At 50.0% G+C, this 21,040-nt stretch overlaps 2 protein-coding genes across 2 annotated transcripts; one reads left to right on the forward strand and one right to left on the reverse strand.

Moving 5' to 3' along the window:
• The first annotated feature begins 9,753 nt into the window (after positions 1 to 9,753).
• Positions 9,754 to 11,640, forward strand: LOC125551398 (putative pentatricopeptide repeat-containing protein At3g16710, mitochondrial). Its single transcript, XM_048714622.1, has one exon. The coding sequence runs from the start codon at positions 9,887 to 9,889 to the stop codon at positions 11,525 to 11,527; it is 1,641 nt and encodes a 546-aa protein (XP_048570579.1). The 5' UTR covers positions 9,754 to 9,886; the 3' UTR covers positions 11,528 to 11,640.
• A 4,610-nt stretch (positions 11,641 to 16,250) lies between these two features.
• Positions 16,251 to 18,508, reverse strand: LOC125551399 (vicilin-like seed storage protein At2g28490). The gene is made up of 5 exons (XM_048714623.1): positions 18,017 to 18,508; positions 17,732 to 17,913; positions 17,528 to 17,608; positions 16,997 to 17,422; positions 16,251 to 16,892 (listed from the first exon to the last, which is right to left on the reverse strand). The coding sequence occupies exons 1-5, from the start codon at positions 18,420 to 18,422 to the stop codon at positions 16,458 to 16,460; spliced, it is 1,530 nt and encodes a 509-aa protein (XP_048570580.1). The 5' UTR covers positions 18,423 to 18,508; the 3' UTR covers positions 16,251 to 16,457.
• Between the last annotated feature and the right edge of the window lie 2,532 nt (positions 18,509 to 21,040).

The raw sequence follows: 21,040 nt of genomic DNA on the forward strand, positions 1-21,040 counted from the left end.
TTTTGTTGCTAAATTCGGAAACTTTCTAGAGAAGGAGTTTCTCTTGAAAGAAGTGAGTGGGAGGAAAGTAGAACTTGACGAGGTAACTGTACCTGCTCCCTTATTGGAAAGTAGTACATCACAGAAAACTGTTTCAGTGACACCTACACCAGTTAGGGAGGAAGCTAATGATAATGATCATGAAACTTCAGATCAAGATACTACTGAACCTCGTAGATCAACCAGAGTGAGATCCGCACTAGAGTGGTACGGTAATCCTGTTCTGGAAGTCATGCTACTAGATCATGATGAACCTACGAACTATGAAGAAGCGATGGTGAGCCCAGATTCCGCAAAATGGCTTGAAGCCATGAAATCTGAGATGGGATCCATGTATGAGAACAAAGTATGGACTTTGGTTGACTTGCCCGATGATCGGCAAGCAATTGAGAATAAATGGATCTTCAAGAAGAAGACTGACGCTGACGGTAATGTTACTGTCTACAAAGCTCGACTTGTCGCAAAAGGTTTTCGACAAGTTCAAGGTGTTGACTACGATGAGACCTTCTCACCCGTAGCGATGCTTAAGTCTGTCCGAATCATGTTAGCAATTGCCGCATTTTATGATTATGAAATTTGGCAGATGGATGTCAAAACTGCATTCCTGAATGGATTTCTGGAAGAAGAGTTGTATATGATGCAACCAGAAGGTTTTGTCGATCCAAAGGGAGCTAACAAAGTGTGCAAGCTCCAGTGATCCATTTATGGACTGGTGCAAGCCTCTCGGAGTTGGAATAAACGCTTTGATAGTGTGATCAAAGCATTTGGTTTTATACAGACTTTCGGAGAAGCCTGTATTTACAAGAAAGTGAGTGGGAGCTCTGTAGCATTTCTGATATTATATGTGGACGACATATTACTGATTGGAAATGATATAGAATTTCTGGATAGCATAAAGGGATACTTGAATAAGAGTTTTTCAATGAAAGACCTCGGTGAAGCTGCTTACATATTAGGCATAAAGATCTATAGAGATAGATCAAAACGCTTAATTGGACTTTCACAAACAACATACCTTGACAAAATTTTGAAGAAGTTCAAAATGGATCAAGCAAAGAAAGGATTCTTGCCTGTGTTACAAGGTGTGAAATTGAGTAAGACTCAATGCCCGACCACTGTAGAAGATAGAGAGAATATGAAAGATGTTCCCTATGCATCAGCGATAGGATCTATCATGTATGCAATGCTGTGTACCAGACCTAATGTGTGCCTTGCTATAAATCTAGCAGGGAGGTACCAAAGTAATCCAGGAGTGGATCACTGGACAGCGGTCAAGAACATCCTGAAATACCTGAAAAGGACTAAGGATATGTTTCTTGTATATGGAGGTGACAAAGAGCTCGTCGTAAATGGTTACATTGATGCAAGCTTTGACACTGATCCGGACGATTCTAAATCGCAAACCGGATACGTGTTTACATTAAACGGTGGAGCTGTCAGTTGGTACAGTTCTAAACAAAGCGTCGTAGCAGGATCTACATGTGAAGCGGAGTACATAGCTGCTTCGGAAGCAGCGAACGAAGGAGTCTGGATGAAGGAGTTCATATCCGATCTAGGTGTCATACCTAGTGCATCGGGTCCAATGAAAATCTTTTGTGACAATACTGGTGCAATTGCCTTGGCAAAGGAATCCAGATTTCACAAGAGAACCAAGCACATCAAGAGACGCTTCAATTCCATCCGGGATCTAGTCCAGGTGGGAGACATAGAGATTTGCAAGATACATACGGATCTGAATATTGCAGACCCGTTGACTAAGCCTCTACCACGAGCAAAACATGATCAACACCAAGGCTCCATGGGTGTTAGAATCATTACGGTGTAATCTAGATTATTGACTCTAGTGCAAGTGGGAGACTGAAGGAAATATGCCCTAGAGGCAATAATAAAGTTATTATTTATTTCCTTATAATCATGATAAAAGGTTTATTATTCATGCTAGAATTGTATTAACCGGAAACATAATACATGTGTGAATACATAGATAAACAAAGTGTCACTAGTATGACTCTACTTGACTAGCTCGTTAATCAAAGATGGTTATGTTTCCTAACCATGAACAATGAGTTGTTATTTGATTAACGGGATCACATCATTAAGAGAATGATCTGATTGACATGACCCATTCCATTAGCTTAGCACCCGATCGTTTAGTATGTTGCTATTGCTTTCTTCATGACTTATACATGTTCCTGTAACTATGAGATTATGCAACTCCCGTTTACCGGAGGAACACTTTGGGTACTACCAAACGTCACAACGTAACTGGGTGATTATAAAGGAGTACTACAGGTGTCTCCAAAGGTACATGTTGGGTTGGCGTATTTCAAGATTAGGTTTTGTCACTCCGATTGTCGGAGAGGTATCTCTGGGCCCTCTTGGTAATGCACATCACATAAGCCTTGCAAGCATTGCAACTAATGAGTTAGTTGCGGGATGATGTATTACAGAACGAGTAAAGAGACTTGCCGGTAACGAGATTGAACTATGTATTGGATACCGACGATCGAATCTCGGGTAAGTAACATACCGATGACAAAGGGAACAACGTATGTTGTTATGCGGTCTGACCGATAAAGATCTTCGTAGAATATGTAGGAGCCAATATGGGCATCCAGGTCCCGCTATTGGTTATTGACCGGAGACGTGTCTCGGTCATGTCTACATTGTTCTCGAACCCGTAGGGTCCGCACGCTTAAGGTTACGATGATAGTTATATTATGAGTTTATGCATTTTGATGTACCGAAGGTTGTTCAGAGTCTCGGATGTGATCACAGACATGACAAGGAGTCTCGAAATGGTCGAGACGTAAAGATTGATATATTGAAAGCCTATGTTTGGATATCGGAAGTGTTCCGGGTGAAATCGGGATTTTACCGGAGTACCGGGAAGGTTACCGGAACCCCCCGGGAGCTAAATGGGCCATGATGGGCCTTAGTGGAAAAGAGAAGAGGCAGCCCTACATGGGCTGCGCGCCTCCCCCTTCCCCCAGTCCTATTAGGACTACGAGAGGTGGCCGGCCCCCTCTCTCTCTTTACCCCTCCGTGAATCCTATTCCAACTAGGATTGGGGGGGGGGGGGAATCCTACTCCCAGAGGGAGTAGGACTCTCCTGGCGCGCCACACCTTGGCCGGCCAGCCTCCCCCCTCTAGTCCTTTATATACTGAGGCAGAGGCACCCTAGAACACACAAGTTGATCCACGTGATCTATTCCTTAGCCGTGTGCGGTGCCCCCAGCCACCATAGTCCTCGATAATACTGTAGCGGAGTTTAGGCGAAGCCCTGCTGCTGTAGTACATCAAGATCGTCACCGCGTCGTCGTGCCGACGGAACTCTTCCCCGACACTTTGCTGGATCGGAGTCCGGGGATCGTCATCGAGCTGAACGTGTGCTCGAACTCGGAGGTGTCGTAGTTTCGGTGCTTGATCGGTTGGATCGTGAAGACGTACGACTACTTCCTCTACGTTGTGTCAACGCTTCCGCAGTCGGTCTGCGTGGGTACGTAGACAACACTCTCCCCTCTCGTTGCTATGCATCACATGATCTTGCGTGTGCGTAGGAAATTTTTTGAAATTACTACGAAACCCAACAATGAGGTATTTGTTGGCTCAACTCGAGTCATATTTACTATCCCTGTGGGTACTCGAGTAACATGGGGATGCTTTATTGCTTCCCAGGTTTAACTCGTACCCTACTAAACTATGGAGGTATCCGTCAAAATAGTTTCCATAGCGAAACTTATGATGACAACAAAGAGAAATAACTTCTCCTTACCATATGCAACGGATATGGCAAGCACATTCTTTATGTATCATCTAGATTGTACTACTCATACGAAACAACCCGTAGCACATGTTGCATACGAGATAGTTTTCCAGAGTGTCTTGTACACGACAAACTTGGCATACTCGAGACATTGGGTTGAAATCGAAACTATCCGCAATTCCAATGGTTTATGATTATTATGATGCTAAATTCCAACAATATTTGGATTTTGTGTGCACTACAAGTGACACAGGGAAGCTAATTTTAAGGCTCGCACACCTTAAAGTCTACGCTCAACCACTCAGACTCCTTGAATGCATCAAGTCGAGGTAAGTGGCTTTTCCCAGCCATTGAGTAGACTATCCAGATATTCCATGGTTTTAAAACACATATCTACATGATGGTCTTAAGTGTGTTCTTTATTCACACGAAACCATTGGCTGATTATCCTGGCATCGATTTCAAGCAAATCGAATGGATAACATTGCAGAATTCTCCTTGAGGGCCTTCTCTATGGCTTTTGGATTGAAGTTTAGCAATTTATCCTAATGTCTAGACTCAAAATGGTTTGGTAGAATCCTATCCAAAGAGTTAAGCTAATTGCATTATCTTTACTTTGGAATTGCAACTTGCCAACTTTACGTTGGAGTCATGCAGTTTTACATGCTCATGACAGAACTGCACAATATTATTCCCCTCTATCTTTGATATGTGGATATCTACCAAGTATTTCCTATCTACGGTAATTCGGTTGCATACCGATATCACCACCCGGCATACATCATTGGCCCCTCAACATATAGTTGGGATCTATGTGAGGAATAACTGTATTTCCGTCAATACCTCAAGCCCCTCGCATGGGGAGTTATTCAAGGCCAGTATGCTAATTCAATGAGGAACATTTCCAGGCATTAGGGGGAGATTTCAAGTACCATAAAGAATGCCAGGAAATTAGTGGAATGTTCAACACATTTCTGCCTTAAATCCACATACTCAAAGATCTAAACCATGCGTTGAGAAGATTTGCAACACATTGCAAATAACCTGCTAGATTCATTTACTGACTATAAAGGTGTCACACAATCCTACAATCCTGAAAAATATGTCCGAAAGAGTGGAGGTACCAACTAAAACCACTCAACTCCCCGTTCAAAGCAACAGGGGGAGAAGTACGGTAATAGTACATCAGGATTCAGCTTCTCGCAAGCAAGGATATCAAGGCCTGTGAATCAGTAAATGCAAGTCAACTTCACATTGACAGGCACCTAATGGGTAGTATACACCCAGTGGATGGGAAACCTCCACCAACCTAGGTCATAATGCACAAAATGACCGGGACATCGGAATACCTGACTCAATCGCATTGGGAAATCGCGAGCAGTCACTATGGGTAACGATATTTCCATCAACTATATATTGATATATAGATTCTGGAGAATCATATAACCGGAAGTCTACAATTGTCGACATGCATTTCTCAACTAGATTGCAAAAACCTTTCAAATGATTCAGATCCAAATACCATGGCCATGGCAAAGTGTGAACAACACTCGGACTGAACTCAAGCAAAGGGTATAATCTAGGTAGAAATGATCTTGCTCAATAATGGGAAGGTATTCATAAGCAATACCTACACCAGTTTTCTTCTGGAAACAGAATTGAGAACAACGAGGTGGTGAAACAAAGAGCAAGTATTGTAGCACAAGGGTTCACGCAGATACCCAACTATTCTTCAGAGGTGGAATCTCTTTCCGATAACTTTATCATTGGCAGTACAAAATCATATATCTCTGCAGTTGATAGATGTAGTTATCACATATCCATGTGGATAACTAGATTCAGACATATATGGTTGATTTCCGATGGAATCACAATTCTGAATCGAAATACAAAATGCAACATACATTGTGTAAAATCAGTAAGTCACCACAAGACTTATTGTTGTCGGTACATATGGTACAACCGACGTAGTGATATCCTTATACACAAGGATTACTCCTACAATGATGATTATCCATGTTTGTGTGTTTGCAATGAAAACACATGTAATCATCTAGATGGCGGAGTTTAAAATGAAGGATTTGGGTGAACCAAAATACCGCTTGTTACTACAACTTAAGCACCTTCATTCATATATTATGGTATACTATGTTGTCTATCTCCAAAATATATTGGAGAACATTGTAGACAAATCTTATCCATCCATAACTCTCATGGTAGTTCATTCTCTAGACATAGAGAAAGACCTATTTAGACCAAGAGATGATGGAAATGAGATATTGGGACTCAACGTTCCATAATGCCATTGGATCCACCAAACACAATTGGTTGGTACTCAAGAATATCTTTCGATATCTCCAAGGCATCAAACATCTTGTCCTGATTTTTCAGTTTCCCAGAAACGTGAACACCAATATCATTGGATAGATCGATCAGATCCCCACTATGTCAGATCGTAGACAAGCTTAATGTTCCTACTAGGTGTAGTAGCCCCCTCATGAAGAGTCTTCGAAACAGACCTCATGACTACATCCACCAACCATTATCTCAACGATAATGTTTCTTGTGTTGCCCGGATGCAAACAGGTTACATAATAAGCAATATCACTATATTGCATATCTTGCAAGTCAAATCATGCGATTGATTTGTTCATCGGGTATCTACCAACTTCTATGTTCCAGAAATGTGTTCATAGAATTGGTAGGTGACGGCTTCGAATTTTGCAAGAATCAGGGGGAGTATCTTTCTGAATTGTTCCTATTCAATGCATCATATTATACTCTTTTTCCCTTCATGAGTTTACTTTACAGGTTCCCGTGAAGGTTTTTAATGAGGTAATATCAACATGAGATCATATGTCATACTTTCAGTTTTCCCCACCGGGGTTTTTAGGAAAGTATATACGACATATTTATTGTCCTCTAAAACTCTATGGGTTTTCTCGTATTGAGTTAAAAGAGACAATAACCATTATATGTTGCATCATATTCTTCTTATTTTTCCCACTGGGTTTGAAGGAGTTTTAGCAACAGATCAAACATCTATCTCCTCACATTTTTCCCACAGAGTTTTTCGAGGAGACTTACTTAAGTTGATGATGATGAAAATTCTCAAAGACAAACCAACTTGGAGGAGCTTTTATGAAGATGATAAAACTACATAGACAAGCGTAGATTAGGGGGAGTGTTAAGACTTAATTAAAACAAGTTAATTAAGGATTAAATCTCCACTTATCCTGACCGTCATATAAATAGACGCGACTTTTGTAAGCGTCGTGTCCCTCCGAATGCGTCTCTTCGGAGACTATAAATATGTAACTTGTCATCATCAATAGACAGTTTTCAATACTATCGATTGTCTCTCGTTTTCTTTCAACACATATGACTTATTGCCTCTGTGTCCCATGAAAAAAAACCCCATGAACAAACTCCGCAGTGAAATGATCAATGTGTTGTGTTGAAAAAAAATTCAGAGAAAAACACATGTTCACTTCATCCGATCAAAGATACAATTTTGACTAAACCGAAACTAATTGGAACCAAATCAATTGAAAACGTATAGCAGACAAGAGATACATTGTAAAGTAACATAATTGAGATTCTTAGACTGAAAATTCCCAAGCCTATGGCCGGAATGGAACTCACCGTACTCGGGAACGTGCCCCTGTTCGTGCCGCCGCATGGGCGCCATCGTTGCCTCTCACACAGCAGCGACGTGATGTGGTCGCCCCCAACACACGATCCCTCAATGTACGTCTCTAATAGGTCCTCCGATGACGGCGATCACCGGCCGCCGCAGCCGCCCTAATCGCCCGTGCGTGGGTGAAAGAAAGAAAAGGGTATGCCCGAAGTGCTGAACTGCAACGAGGAAGGATGCGGGGCTTGATCTGCAATGAAGAAACACTCAGGGTCCGTATCGCAAAATTGTCCGCTGAACGTGCGGAGCGACGGGCCTCGCTGCTGAGTGCTGACGTGTCCCGCCGTGTACCGGCTGCGCGTCGCCAGGACCGTACGTGGTCCGTATTATCGAGTACATGGACTGTAATGAGGCATTATGGGAGTACGAGGACTGTTATAGACATGGCCTGCAAGTTCAAGGATCCGAGATGCATTTTACTCCCTTCTTTTGTATTTTCTCTATGCCTTCAAATACTTTCTTTTTCAGTTCTGCTGGGGCCCCCTCACCCTCCTTGTAAATATGTAGACATGCAAGGTGTTGGGCTCTCTCCTTTAATGAAAAAGATACTGTAGGCGGTTTCCCTGCTGTTTTCTCGTCAAAGAAGATCATTGGTATGTTGTCCAGTTAGGGATGGCAATGGGTCGGGTTTGGGGCGGGTGAAGCTGGTCCAAATCCAACCCATGACCCATCTTCCTACCCTCTGCCCATCCACCAAATTATCCATGGGCATAACTTGTGCCCATGCCCAAACCCGTTCGATACCCACATACCCATGGAGTTCCATGGGCATAGAAAAGTCAGCATGAAACCTTCCCAAATATCAAATCAACTCATCATCATTCACTCACAAATGACAACATAAGCTACATGCATAAGTAGGTAACAAGTAATACGATGAGTCCTTGAGTGTGACATACCAGAGGTTGATTCTGTAGCATATAGCTCATGGCACAAGTTGCATATTTCCTGCCATTTCCCATTGATTCGCTCTTTCTACTATCACTAGCATATGACCTCACATGTCATACGGATATCCATTGGATATCCATGGAGCACAAACTATAACCATGCCCAACCCGGCTGTTCGTGGGTATCCATATCCATGGACCCATGGGCAGAAATGTGCTCCATACCCTTGCCTAACCGGGCCAGGTATCCAGATCCATGGATAAAATTGTCATCCCTATGTCCAATGTGATGTCAGGTAAACCCTGAAACTTGTCTCAAAACCAAAAAATAAACCATGAACTGGAGCTTTAGTTAGCCCGTTTCGTTGTTTTCCTCGCATGGAATAAAGATCTTGAGCCACAAGTTGTGTCTGTGTGCATGTCCAAGCATATGGGAGTGCAGTACTAGCTCTAGCGCCACATTGCTGGGGTCGTGGGATGGCACAATCACCAAATAGAGAGCGTGGCGAGAGATTCAGGAGCTGATCGAGCGGCCAGCTGAGGGCATGTCCAATGCCAAGACTCTTAGGCTGCTGCCAATGCATGGGTGCTTAGATGAGGTGCTGAGCACATTAAATAGCTTAGCAACTATACTTTCCAATACATAGGTGCTTAGCTTATGGTTGCTAAGCTTGCTTCATTTAATGATTTAGCAACTAAAGTTCTTCATGTATTGGTGGGCTCCTTTCTTTTAAATGTTTTGCCTAGGTTCATGCATTTAGCATTGGTTCTTTCTGGGGTCACCACACTCATCTCTCTCCTCTTAAATAACTTGTCACATCAAATTTTTTACGTATGTGAAAGGCTTAACACCTGTACAAAGTGAAGCATTGAGAGGGGCCTTAACTGGGCGCTTAACTACTGCCACCTAACTAAGCGCCTATACAGGAGGCTAGCTTGCAACGCGTAAGTGCCCAACCAGGCGCTTATTCCATGACACAAATCGCCTAAGCGTCCGGCTCCAGGTGTGGCATCGGGCGCCCAGGAATTTGGTCAGTGCCGTGAAAATAGCTGGGATTTTAATCCCTAGCGCCTATCTAAGCGTTCCCATTGTGATGCCCTGACACGTACGACATCCCAACATTGAGTAGAGCCTGTTCGACAACACTCCAGCTCCAAAACACGGCCGGAGCGTGCGGAGCGGTGTGGAACACATCAGCTCTGCGGATCTGATATTCGAGAGCGGAGCGGCGTGCAATACAATTTTGCGGAGCGGCCTGACCCTCGCTCCTCGTTTCAGTAAAATCGAGATCTGTTCAAAATTACAGTGCCATTAATAGGGCCTCGCGGCGAAAATGAGATGCCCGATTGGGTTTTGTAGGTCGCGCAGTCCCTTCCGCGTGGGCGTGGCGCTTGCGTAGTTGCGTTGCACGAGAGCCTCTCATCCTCTCGCCTTCAAACCCCATCCATCTCCTCGATCTTACCCCCCGCGGCCCCGCTCCCGCGCCCACGGCCATGGCGTCTCTCTACCACTCCTCCCTCCCGCTCTCCCCGCCGTCCTCCAGCTGCCATGGTGTCCTCTCCTTGGCCCCTCGAACCGCGGCGCCCTTCGTCTGCCTCTGCAGAGCGCCACCGCAAGACAACCACGACGCGGAGCTCCTCGGCGCGCTCCAGTCCGACGGCAATGGCAGCCTCCTCAGAGAACATCCCGCGTCAGCCAAAGTTCTAGAGTCGGGCTCTGCAGAATTGGGTGACGGCAGCGGCGGCGGGAGGAGGAGCTCTCAGGCTCAGCTCCGGGCGCGTGACTGCGCGAGGCGGATCATGAGCCTCCCCATGGAGGAGCGGGTGAAGGTGCTCGACCTCCTGCAGCGCGACGACGCGGCGCTCACCATCTCCGACTACAACGACATCATCTCCGCGCTCGCGAGGGGCGGGGACTACGACTCCGCGGTCGCGCTCTTCAGGGCGCTCGAGCCCAACGGCGTCGTTGCCCCGGACGCCCACTCTTTCGCCATCGCCGTGCAGTGCTTCTGCAGGAAGGGCGCGCCCGACGAGGCAAAGGAGACGCTTGACGAGATGGTGGCTCGCGGTCACCTCCCCAGCGTCGCCGCCTTCTCCGCCGTCGTGGGCTGCCTCTGCAAACGTGGACGCGTCACCAGGGCCATGGAGGTGTTCGACACCATGCGTGCCGTCGGGAGCGAGCCCACCATCCGCACGTACAACAGCCTCATCGGCGGGCTCTGCTACGTCGGCCGCCTCGAGGAGGCGCGGGACCTCCTCAACAAGCTCAAGGACTCGCCCAAGCAGACGGCGGACATCTACACCTTCACCATTGTGCTGGACGGGTTCTGCAAGGTAGGCCGGACGGAGGACGCCATGGCCATCTTCGAAGATGCCATCCGGATGGGCCTCTCGCCCACGATATTCACCTACAATGCGCTGCTCAACGGCCACTGCAAGGAGGGGAACCTGCTGAAAGCGTATGACCTGCTCATGGAGATGTGCGACAACGATGACTGCCCGCCGGACAAGATCAGCTTCAGCATTGTGCTGCCGGCGCTGCTGCGGGCAGGCGAGATCTCCGCAGCGTGGAAGACTTTCAAACGCATGGAGCACGCCGGGTTCGAGGCGGACAGCCGAGCACTGGACACGCTGGCCCGGGGCCTATGCCGGCAATGTGCGGCGGACATCTCGGTCCTGAAGGACGCCAAGGAGGTGTTCGGCAAGGTGGTGGCGGCCGGGCACGAGCCGGTGTCGTACACGTACTGCCTGATGGCGCAGGCACTGGCGCGCGGCGGCGAGGTGGACGCAGCCGTGGCCATATTGGACGACATGGTGCGCAAGGGGTATGCGCTGCGGAAGCGCGCGTACACGGACGTGGTGCGCGCGCTGTGCGACCGCAGCAGGACGCACGACGCTCTCCGGGTGCTGGCCGCGGTGATCACGAAGGACTTCGTGCCCGGCCGGAACGCGTTCGACGCGCTGCTCGAAGAGCTCAGCCGGCAGGGGAGGTGGCCCGACGCCATGGCCGTGTACGGCGCTGCGGTGAAGCGGGGCGTCGTGGTGTCGCTGAAGCGTCACGTCAAGGAGGCGCTGGCGCGGGATCAGAAGAAGGAAGAGGCGTGGGAATCGCCCGCACAGTTGTGTGTCCCATAGTGAGAGAGGAGTGTACTGGATCTGGCTTGACCGCTCCCTCCTCATGCTTCCATCCGTGTTCCCACTTTATTTTACGGCTGTCTTTTTTTTAATCTAATTATCTTCTCCCCTGATTTTAAGGGATGGGGCCGGGGCTTATTTTGTTTCAATCAAATCATGCCACGTATGCGGGAGCACGGGATGAGAGCATGCTGGGGGAGCAGACAAGTCTCCCCACAAATACCTTCTTCTTGGAGGCTTTCCATTCGATGCCGAAGACAATGATTTGATTCTGATGTGCAAATGCCTCATGGGTTCTCGTGAAAGAGATTGTGGCATCACTGCACCGGCAATTTCAATGTTGTTTCACAGAAAGGCGGTAGAACTGAGATTAGGGCATCTTCAACGCCAACCCGCAAAAATTCTTCTGCGTCTGTCCGTAAAGAAGGGGGACCAATTCACGGACACGGATGCGAGAGGTAGTCATCCAACCGTAGCCGCATATATTTTCATATAATAATTAGAATCAACTGAACGAAATTCGTTCAAACACGGCCGAATTTCATATAAACATGACGGATTTCATTACGAATACATTTAAATGGTGCTGGCCTGTTAGGCGGGCTCTGAAGTATAGTTTATACCTAACCTAAATGATTGTCGGCATCCGGTTTCTGTGTTTGACCATCAACCCCAAGAACTGAAGCTTCACCGTCTTCAGTCCCGCCTCGTCGCTCTCCAGCCCCATCTCCGTAACCTCCGCCTCAGGAGTCCTGGGAACTGAAGCTATCCGTCTCCACGTCGTCGCCAAGCGAGTAATCAGCCGAAGATGCTCAGCCCATTAAGCTTGGCGTCGACGGGAGGGGAGGAGCGGTGGCCTTCCTGGGACACGAGCGATGGCGACCTACCATGCACTACTCTTTCTCGCTGCCAGCAGCGCCCGAGGACGTGCCGGCTCTTCGTGATCGTGGCGCCCGGGCGCAGCCTCGGTGATTTCCTCCTTGTCGGCCTCGCCGAACAATGCCTCGCCCGCCTCGTCTTCACACTCCTTGCCGGCGGCCGCCACCTCCGCAACCCATTGTCGGTACCGCCAGCGGGCTAGACGGATCTTGCGGGCGGAGCGGTGGTGCTCGAGCAGCGCCTCCTGCTCCGTCAGGTCCGCGTCCGGCGCGACTGTCCTGCCGGCGGTGACCTGCTCCTTCACCTGCAGATGCTCCTGGAGGAGGTTGTGGTTGTAGTTGGCGTCAGCCTGCGTCTGTCGGAACTGCACCTCCCGCACCGTGTCCATATAATGGGCACGGGCCTCACCGATGGTCATGGTGCAATGTACCGGCAAGGGTGGATCAAAGAAGGGTGTCGCGAATGTAGAGGAGGGTGGCGCTGGCTCGTCGTCGAAGTCGTTCTCCATTTGCACGTCCTCCAGCTGCCTGCCGGCTTGCCAGTCCGCAGGAATGGCGCTCATGGCCTTCTTCTGCTCCGATGTCAACCCGTCCCAGAGAGTTTTGGTGGTGGAGGGATCCATGAGGAGTGGTGTGGAGATGGATGACTGGCTATGACCGAAGCACCGAGGCAGTGGTTTATATAACATCGGTAGACGGCGCCGGAGGAGACACCTCGGTAACCGCATGACATCAATGCAGGCGGCAGGCGGACGGACGGCCAGTGTGTTGTTTGAACGTGCGACAGTCGTCGGCACTGGGAAGCAGCGCGGGCGGCGCTCTCCCGGTCGATGCCGGTGCGGTGAGCGTTGGCCGGGCATGAATGCGAGCGCTGACCCTCTGAAGCGGCGCATGTCGATAACACGCAGGAGGAAAGAGTGGTTTCTGGTAGGTCAGGGAGGTCCAAAGCGGGCTTGGGATCAGTCCGGACTCCCACAAATCTCCCTCATTTTTATCTTCGATTTGCAGAAAAAACGAGTCCGCACCACACAGCGAACCGATACAGAATCACATTGGATGGTTTTCGTCGTACTCCGGACAGTTTGAGTGCACTTAGAGCATCTCCAGCCGTTGGCCCCCCAGGGGGCGCCTAAAATCGCCCCCTGGGGGTGAGCCGGCGCAAAAAATCGGCCTGGGGCCGAGTTGGTCCCCAGCCGTCGGCCCCAGGGCCGTCCCCGGGCGCGTTCAAAAAAATTAAAAAATATAGCAAAGTTCAAAGTTCGGCGAAGTTCGACATATATTACATTAAAAAAGCGGGTTTTTATTACACAATATATATAATTAAAAAAAGAACTGGCTAAAAGCGGAGTAGCCGCCGTCGCCGCCGCCGCCGTCGTCGTCCGGCTTCTCCTCCTTGACGTGGCCGTCCCTGGTGGACCCCTGACCGGCATCGCCTATGCGGGCTGGTGGCGGCGGCGCGGTGGTGTCGTCGCTGTCCTCGATGACGACGATTCCTCCTTCGTCACGGCCCCGACGGCGCTGCGCGAATCACCGTAGGGCGGCGCACTGGCGCTCCCTCGCCATCTTCAGGGAGTCCGCACGCGCCCATTCTAGGGCCGCGTCGTCGTCGAGCTCGACGTCGCCGCCGTGCTCCGTCTTCACCGTGGGGAGGCCCGGCTCCGTCTTCACCGGCGCCAGGCCCGGCTCCGTCTTGGGCTTGACGAAGCGCAGAGGAGCCGACGAGGGGGTGGGCCGACCGCCCTCATTGATGATGATACCGGCGCTGCGAGTGCGCCGGCCGAGCGGCGTCTCTGCCGCGGGCTCAGCCTTGACGCCGAGCAGCGCCGGACGAGTGTGAGGAAGAGCGGGAGGAGGAGGAAGAAGAGGAGGCGCCTTACCTCCTGGGCAACCATTGCCCGTCGCGTCAGCGGTGAGCCGTGGCCGTGGCGGCCGCCCTCGCCGGGGGGTATGCCAACGGCGGGTCGTTGCCGCCCTCGAGGTACATCAGAACGCCCTCGAGGGTGCGGCCGGGGACACCCCACCACAGGTGGCGTCCGTCGCCGTTCTTTGGTCCGGCCACCACCGGCGCACCGTTGGTGGATGCCATCCTCTGCTGCTGCCGGCGCTGGAAGTACGCCGTCCACGCCGCTATGTTGTCGGTGGCGTACTCGGGGAGGGCGAGCTGGGCGTCGGTGAGGGAGGCACGCATGACGTCGACCTCGTCGGCGAAGTAGCCCGGTTTCGCCACGGCGTTGGGCAACGGGGGAATGGGCACTCCCCCGTTGCTGAGTCTTCACCCCGTTGGCCCGGCGCGTATGTCTGGCGGCGCCGGGATGTTCACCTGGAACAGGAGCCAAGACTCCTGTTCGCGGAGCGAGCGGCGGCCGAAGCCGTTGGCCGCGGCCTCATCTCCGGGAAATCGCTCGGCCATCGGGAGAGGGAGGGCTCGGCGGCGGCGCTCGGGAGAGATAGAGGGCGGGCTAGGGCTGGTGTGGCCAGAGGCGAGGAAGGCCACCGGCTTATATAGCGGCGCCGCCCCGTGTGTACGCGTGCGAGGGAGAGGAGGCGTCGGCGCGCCGCCCGTGAGGAATCAATGATAAGGCTGACCGGCGGCAGCCTTGCCATTGATTCCCCGCGGGAAACCGAGGCGCTCAGGGAAGAAGACACGCGATGTCGCTGATGCGGCAGGCCTGCGGCTCGTTCGCGCCAAAACCGCTCGCCCCGGCGCCCCCAAGCGCCCCCCAGCGCGCCGGGTTCGACCTGTGTCCACCGACGCTAAATTCGGCTCAGGTCAGCGAAAATCGAGCTTTTAGAGACGCGACTGGACCGATTTTTTTATGCCGCGTGAGAAAAGGTTTAGAAAGGCCTTTCTAAGGCGCGGCTGGAGATGCTCTTACTTTCGTATCGGTTGGGACAGGAGCATCAGCATCCAGTAGTGATGAATGATTCGGTGTCGAGGTTGTACGTTGTTTAGAACTTGTAATTAGATGGATAAGAGAGACTCACTAGATTTATGTATTGTTTTTTGAAAATACTAACACCCATATGTATGGTAATCTTGTAACTCGTCCACACATGTGGATCACTGTCTAGTTAAGTTTACATGAATCTTGACAGACACTGAGATAGTTTTCACGTGCGATATAGGACGGGGCTGATGTGTGGGTGTTGGAGAGTTTGCCCACGCCTCGCAACATGTGGCCACCACATAGTGCATGCGCGTGTAGGCGAACTGCTTTGCGCCCACACAACACTCGTACATTGTTGTATGGCGATTGCAGTTACGCGTACGTGACAACTTGGTAAACACGCATGACAATTATGATTTGTTGTTAGACGGCAACTGCAGTTGCGCGTACGTGGCAACCAGATAAACACATATGGCAACTGCGATTAACCATACATGACAACTATGATTAGACTATATATGACAACTAGGTAAACACACATAGCAACTACTGTTTGACTCGTACATTATTGTATAACGACTACAGTTACGCGTATGTGGCAACTAGGTAAACATACGTATGTGGCAACTAGGTAAACACACATGACAACTATGATTTGTTGTTAGACGGCAACTGCAGTTACGCGTACATGGCAACCAGATGTGATAAGTAGTTAATCACACACGATAACTATGGTTCAATTAGACGCGGCAACTATCAACAACATTTATCACCCTGGATAACTACATCTGCCATCCCGAACGACAACTAAATCGTCATCCGCCAGATACCTCGCGTAGCTGCGTCAGAACACGTGTGGGCAATTCATACGTTCACCACATACGTTCACCCACACACAACACGTATAGGTGTCTCCTGCTCACGCCACACACGTGGACGAACAGTCTAGCCCGCAGCTGAATTTGACATGCATCTTTATTTATTGACGACACCAGAACTCACATGAACAAACACGTACTAGAACACAACACACACTAGCGACACAAACACGGAAACAGACGGCGCAAACACGCGCATGATGTACAGAAGTTTCGACCAGAAGAACACATGTAAGATCGATCATCTGCTAAATAAAGCATTAAGCAGATGGCTAGCCGCGTGCGCTCACTCCCTCGCCACTTGCTTCATAACAAACGGTTCCCTCTCCTTCCGCCCCTTCTCCTTCTCCGGCAAGGGCGGCTCGATCACCGCCACCGTCTGGGCCTCCACCACCTTCCTCAATTCCTTCTGAGGGACGCCCAACCCGGCCGCGAGCTCCGGCCCGAGCATCATGCGGAGGACAGAGGTGGGGCCGGTCAGGAACTGCGGCTTGTTCCGCCGCGCCGACGTGGTGAACCCGAAGAACACGAACGGCCCGCCCCGCGACGCCACCTGGACGAACGGGAGGTGGCGTGGGATCCAGAACACGTCGCCGGCACGCACCTCCGCGCTCATCGCAAGCGACCCGTTGGGGAAGACCACCTGGATGACGCCTTCCCCGGCGAGCACCACGCCGTACTCCGTCGCCCTCGGGTTCACGTGTGGCGCCATCATCGAGCCCTGCACATTCCAGGCCACACCCACACGCAGCATTGATCAGCTTCGCCGCAGTGGTCTGAAATCTTTACCGCTCTGATGGATGGTTCAGAAGAGCAAAAACGTACGGCGGTGAGGTTGACGAGATAGACGCCGATGTCGGAGTGGTCCAAGGGCTCGTAGTCGTGCTTGTCGACGGAGATGCTCCAGCCGTAGGTGTTCCGGAAGCTGGGCTCGTGGTCGAACAGGTTGTAAGGCTCCGGCGCGCGCAGAGTCTTGTCCGACTTCTTGTTCAGCTCCCCTCCGATGAACCTGCTCATCAGTTTCCTCCACGACCAAGTCCAAGTGGATTGCCCGCTACCGGGTTCGTCGTCGTCGCCTCTCCCCACTGGTCTCCATGGCTCGCTCTCCCTTCCATTTTCCCCCACATCACGCTCGCCTCCCTGTCCATGCTCTTTGCCACCGCTCCCGGACTCCGTTGTGTAGGACACGAAAGGGCCCCCGGTTCCACCGGTTCGCACGGGTAAGATTCTTCCCAGTTCGTCGTAAGTGGTCTGAACACGAGACATGAGAAACAAAATAATCCTGGTGCCATGCGTGTGAATTTGCTACTGAACTTAAATTAATGTGAAATGTTGAGACGAATTTAGCTAGCTCACGTTGAGAGCGGTGACAAGAATCTTTGGCTCGAATCCGGCCAGCACTGACGTCTGTTTCCCTCCCCCACCAAGATAGAAGGACTGCATCGTATCGTCAATTCGTCAGTAATTCGGTAGTCTGGTCAAGATGTAAATAATCAACAAGGGCTAAATCTCATTAGTTAAATGATTGCAGATGCAGAACAAACAGGGCATACGCATGACCTGATAAGGTGCGAAGCCTGCGCTATCCGAGGCGTCGATACTGCATATGATGTGCAGCCTCTGGCCTTTGCCTGTGTTGACCATGTAGAAGATGGAGCCGGCGTCGATCTGTAGGACGTCGCCCATCTTGAGCTGCTTCTCCACGAGACCGCCCTTGTGGATCCATCCAACCTTCACATCCCCTGCTCAGATAGAATTCATAATAAAAACATATAAACGGGTGTGGGTTGATTTTCGCAAAAAAAAAAAACAAGAACGGTGAGCAGTGGTTGGATCGGTATGCACCTCGCTGCACGAAGAGGATGAGGTTGGAGTCGATGTACTGCGGCACGAACAGCGTCTTGGGCTCCATGGTTATGAAGCCGATGTGCATGAGCCCCTCCCGGCAAGCTCCGCACTCGGCGGACCACCCGCCGTGCTGCCACGGTGCTTCCGGCACGGGCAGCCCGCGCACGACGTGCACACTCCCACCTTCCGACTCCACCACCTTCTCCACCTTGTCCAGCAAGAACAGGCCTTTCCCAGTCCCGCCACCCCCGCCGCCGCCCTTGGCCTCTTCCTCCGGCCGCCACTCCCCCTCCCCCTCCTCCCATCTCTCGCGTGAACGCGGAGTCCCCATCGCCGACCACCCCGAGAGGAGGAGAAGCAGCACGAGCAGCAGCGCCATGCCGGCAACCCCGCGACGCATCATCCGCTAGCTCGCACGATTTCTCGGCTTGCAGTATGGTTTCTCGATGCGAGCCGTACTGGGTGTGACTGACTATGTGACTGTGAGAGAGACGGTGGCGAGGTGCTGTTAAAGGGGCGAGCGACGGGTGGAGGGGGAGTAAGCTCCACGTGTCGTCGTGCATGGGCAGCCTCATGTGCTACACGTAGCGCGCCCGTGGATGAGGACGCAGGTGGCCGGCCGGCTGCTTTCCAAGTGTGCTATTGCTTGGCACCAAGACTTTTCTTGCCTCGTGCCTCGACGAAAGATCGAGTATAAGTGCGTGTACGTACGCTCGCCGCTCAAGACCGATCGAACGTTTGTGGGTGTTGTGAGAGGTTTAGGTGCTACGGAAGTACATAAGCTCACATGCAAATCTTTTTCCAGTTTCAGAAAAATAAAAAAGCTCAGGTGCTCGGAAGCTCCCAACCGTCGGATTTAAAGATCCGATGGTCAGAGGATACCTCGGGCCTGCATGTAATTATCAGTTTTTTTGTTTTTGCTCATAAATTTGCACAAGCTATCATCGTAGATCTAAGATTCAATGCCTTGGAAGCTCCCAAAGCACCTAAGCACGTAGCATCAGATATTTTTCGTGTGCACCAGAGCATTTCTGTTGAATATATGATTGTGCAAGTATATTGTATATCTTGGCCCACCTTCTAATCATTGTATAGTTGAGGTTCAGGCCCATCTTGTACATCCATATTTACATGCGTTATGCACCGATCAATACATCGAGTTGCATTGTCAAAACATTCTTTTTCAACATGGTATCTCTACTCCTATAAAAATCTGAGTTGGTGATGATGGTGTGCATGTCATCCATCATTTTCGACCATCTGATTTGCATCCGACGCATAGAAGGCAACCCCACTTCACATTTGCAAAGAAACCCCTCGTTCCATTCATCCGATTCCATCCAGTCCCACCTTATCCGATCAGCGAAGGAATCGATATTTCTAGAAACAAATGGAAGCAAACTGGCAGCGATGGCTACTGCTGGGGTCGTCTGCCCCCAACTCCTCTCCACCGGAGCAGCCTCAACGCCCACCGCCACACCACCTCCACCTTCCCCTCCTCCCCATCGTCTCCTCTCCTCCTACCCCGTCTCATGCGACACTGACATCGTCAAGTACGCCGCCGACGCCGTCCATTGGTCGAGTCCGCAACGCCTCTCCTGCCCACTCCTCAGATTCAGCAGACCCGCCGCCCACCACGTCTCCCTCCTCCCCCTAGCCCATCTTCTCCGAGGACCGCGTCGGCAAGTACGCCGCTAGCGGCGTCTGCGCCTCGTGTCCATGAGGACTCTTCTGCTTCCTCATCTGAGGCTGTGATGCAAGAGACCTGCCGCCCACCACCTCCCCTTCCTCCTCGCCGACCTCTTTTCATATGTGATGGGCATTCAAAATTTGTCATTCCAGCTTCCCCCGTCTGGATGCTGTATCAGTAACAGTTGGAGAAGTCTAACTGAATTATACTCATTGTAGATAGTTATTTCCTTTTTCTAATGCCTATCATACTGACTCCTACATTCTTAGATGCCTTTTTTATCTATCATGTCTACAGTTTTAATGCATTTTATAGCTTGTTTCATTCTAATTTGTTTGCAGTTTGAATGCATTCTTTTGTAGCCATGGATGCCTTATTTTTTCCTACATATGTATATCACATGCCTGAAGAAGAAGATGACAAGTACATCACCTTGGCTGGGATAGGTATTTCCAGTGCCATGGATGCCTTATTTCTTTGAACCGGTATTTTCGCACTAGCAACTCTATGTTGCTCTTTCTAGAGCTACATGCATAAGTAATATGAAAGATTCTTTCTGTCCTGAATAAGCAAAAGGAAGGCCAGTCCAACTCTGTTGCAAATTTTACAAATAACATAGTCTACAAAGAAGTTCTCAATGTGCAGTCCAAGGTATGAACCACTCAACTACAATTTGGTGGCTGGAGGAAATCCGGTCTATCTAACTAGGGTCAGTAATGTGAAGTTGCTTTCCCTCTACTGTTCTTAAGTAAGTTACATGCTTCAGCATCCATGATATTCAAGCCGCACTCCACTTTTTCTTTTACAGAAACGTGGTTGATGTAAGAAAGTTACAAGAGGTCCAGTACCAATTTTTTCTGTATGTGTGCACTTGCCCCTTCCATATACACATGATTCAAAAGCATCCTTTCATGTACATTTTGTTTTTTAGTGACTGCTAATGGAATGGCTTGTTTTGTTTTCTATAGCTGTTCCAAGGAAAGGAACAATTTTATCGCAGTAGTTTTTCTAAGGCTGGATGCGAAAATATGTGTTGGCGATCGCTGGTTGAGCTGGTGCTATGGGCGATCTGGCATGAGCGCGGTCGTTACATTTTCACAATCCAGAGTAATCGGCTTTCTCTCCTATTTTTCATGTGTTTTGTATGGTATTTATTCCTCTATCAATGAAATCAACAATTCTGTTGTTGGGGTTTAAAATCTCTGTTGGAGCTTTGTTCTTGCCCGGCTCTGATATGCATATTGTATGAATAAACTTCAGATGAGAGGCATTCATATTGCAGTCAATTATTCATGTACATGCACCATTTTTTAACCAACATGCAAGACTTT

Source organism: Triticum urartu, chromosome 4, assembly GCF_003073215.2.
Source record: "Triticum urartu cultivar G1812 chromosome 4, Tu2.1, whole genome shotgun sequence".
NCBI lineage: Eukaryota > Viridiplantae > Streptophyta > Magnoliopsida > Poales > Poaceae > Triticum > Triticum urartu.

Excerpts from the sequence above, each read along its gene's own strand:
- LOC125551398 (XM_048714622.1), top strand. The coding sequence starts at position 9,887 with ATGGCGTCTCTCTACCACTCCTCCCTCCCGCTCTCCCCGCCGTCCTCC.
- LOC125551399 (XM_048714623.1), bottom strand. The coding sequence starts at position 18,422 with ATGATGCGTCGCGGGGTTGCCGGCATGGCGCTGCTGCTCGTGCTGCTT. Across the intron at positions 17,914-18,016 it reads CATCCTCTTCGTGCAGCGAG|GGGATGTGAAGGTTGGATGG; the intron begins GTGCATACCGAT and ends CTATCTGAGCAG. Across the intron at positions 16,893-16,996 it reads ATCTCGTCAACCTCACCGCC|GGCTCGATGATGGCGCCACA; the intron begins GTACGTTTTTGC and ends TGGAATGTGCAG.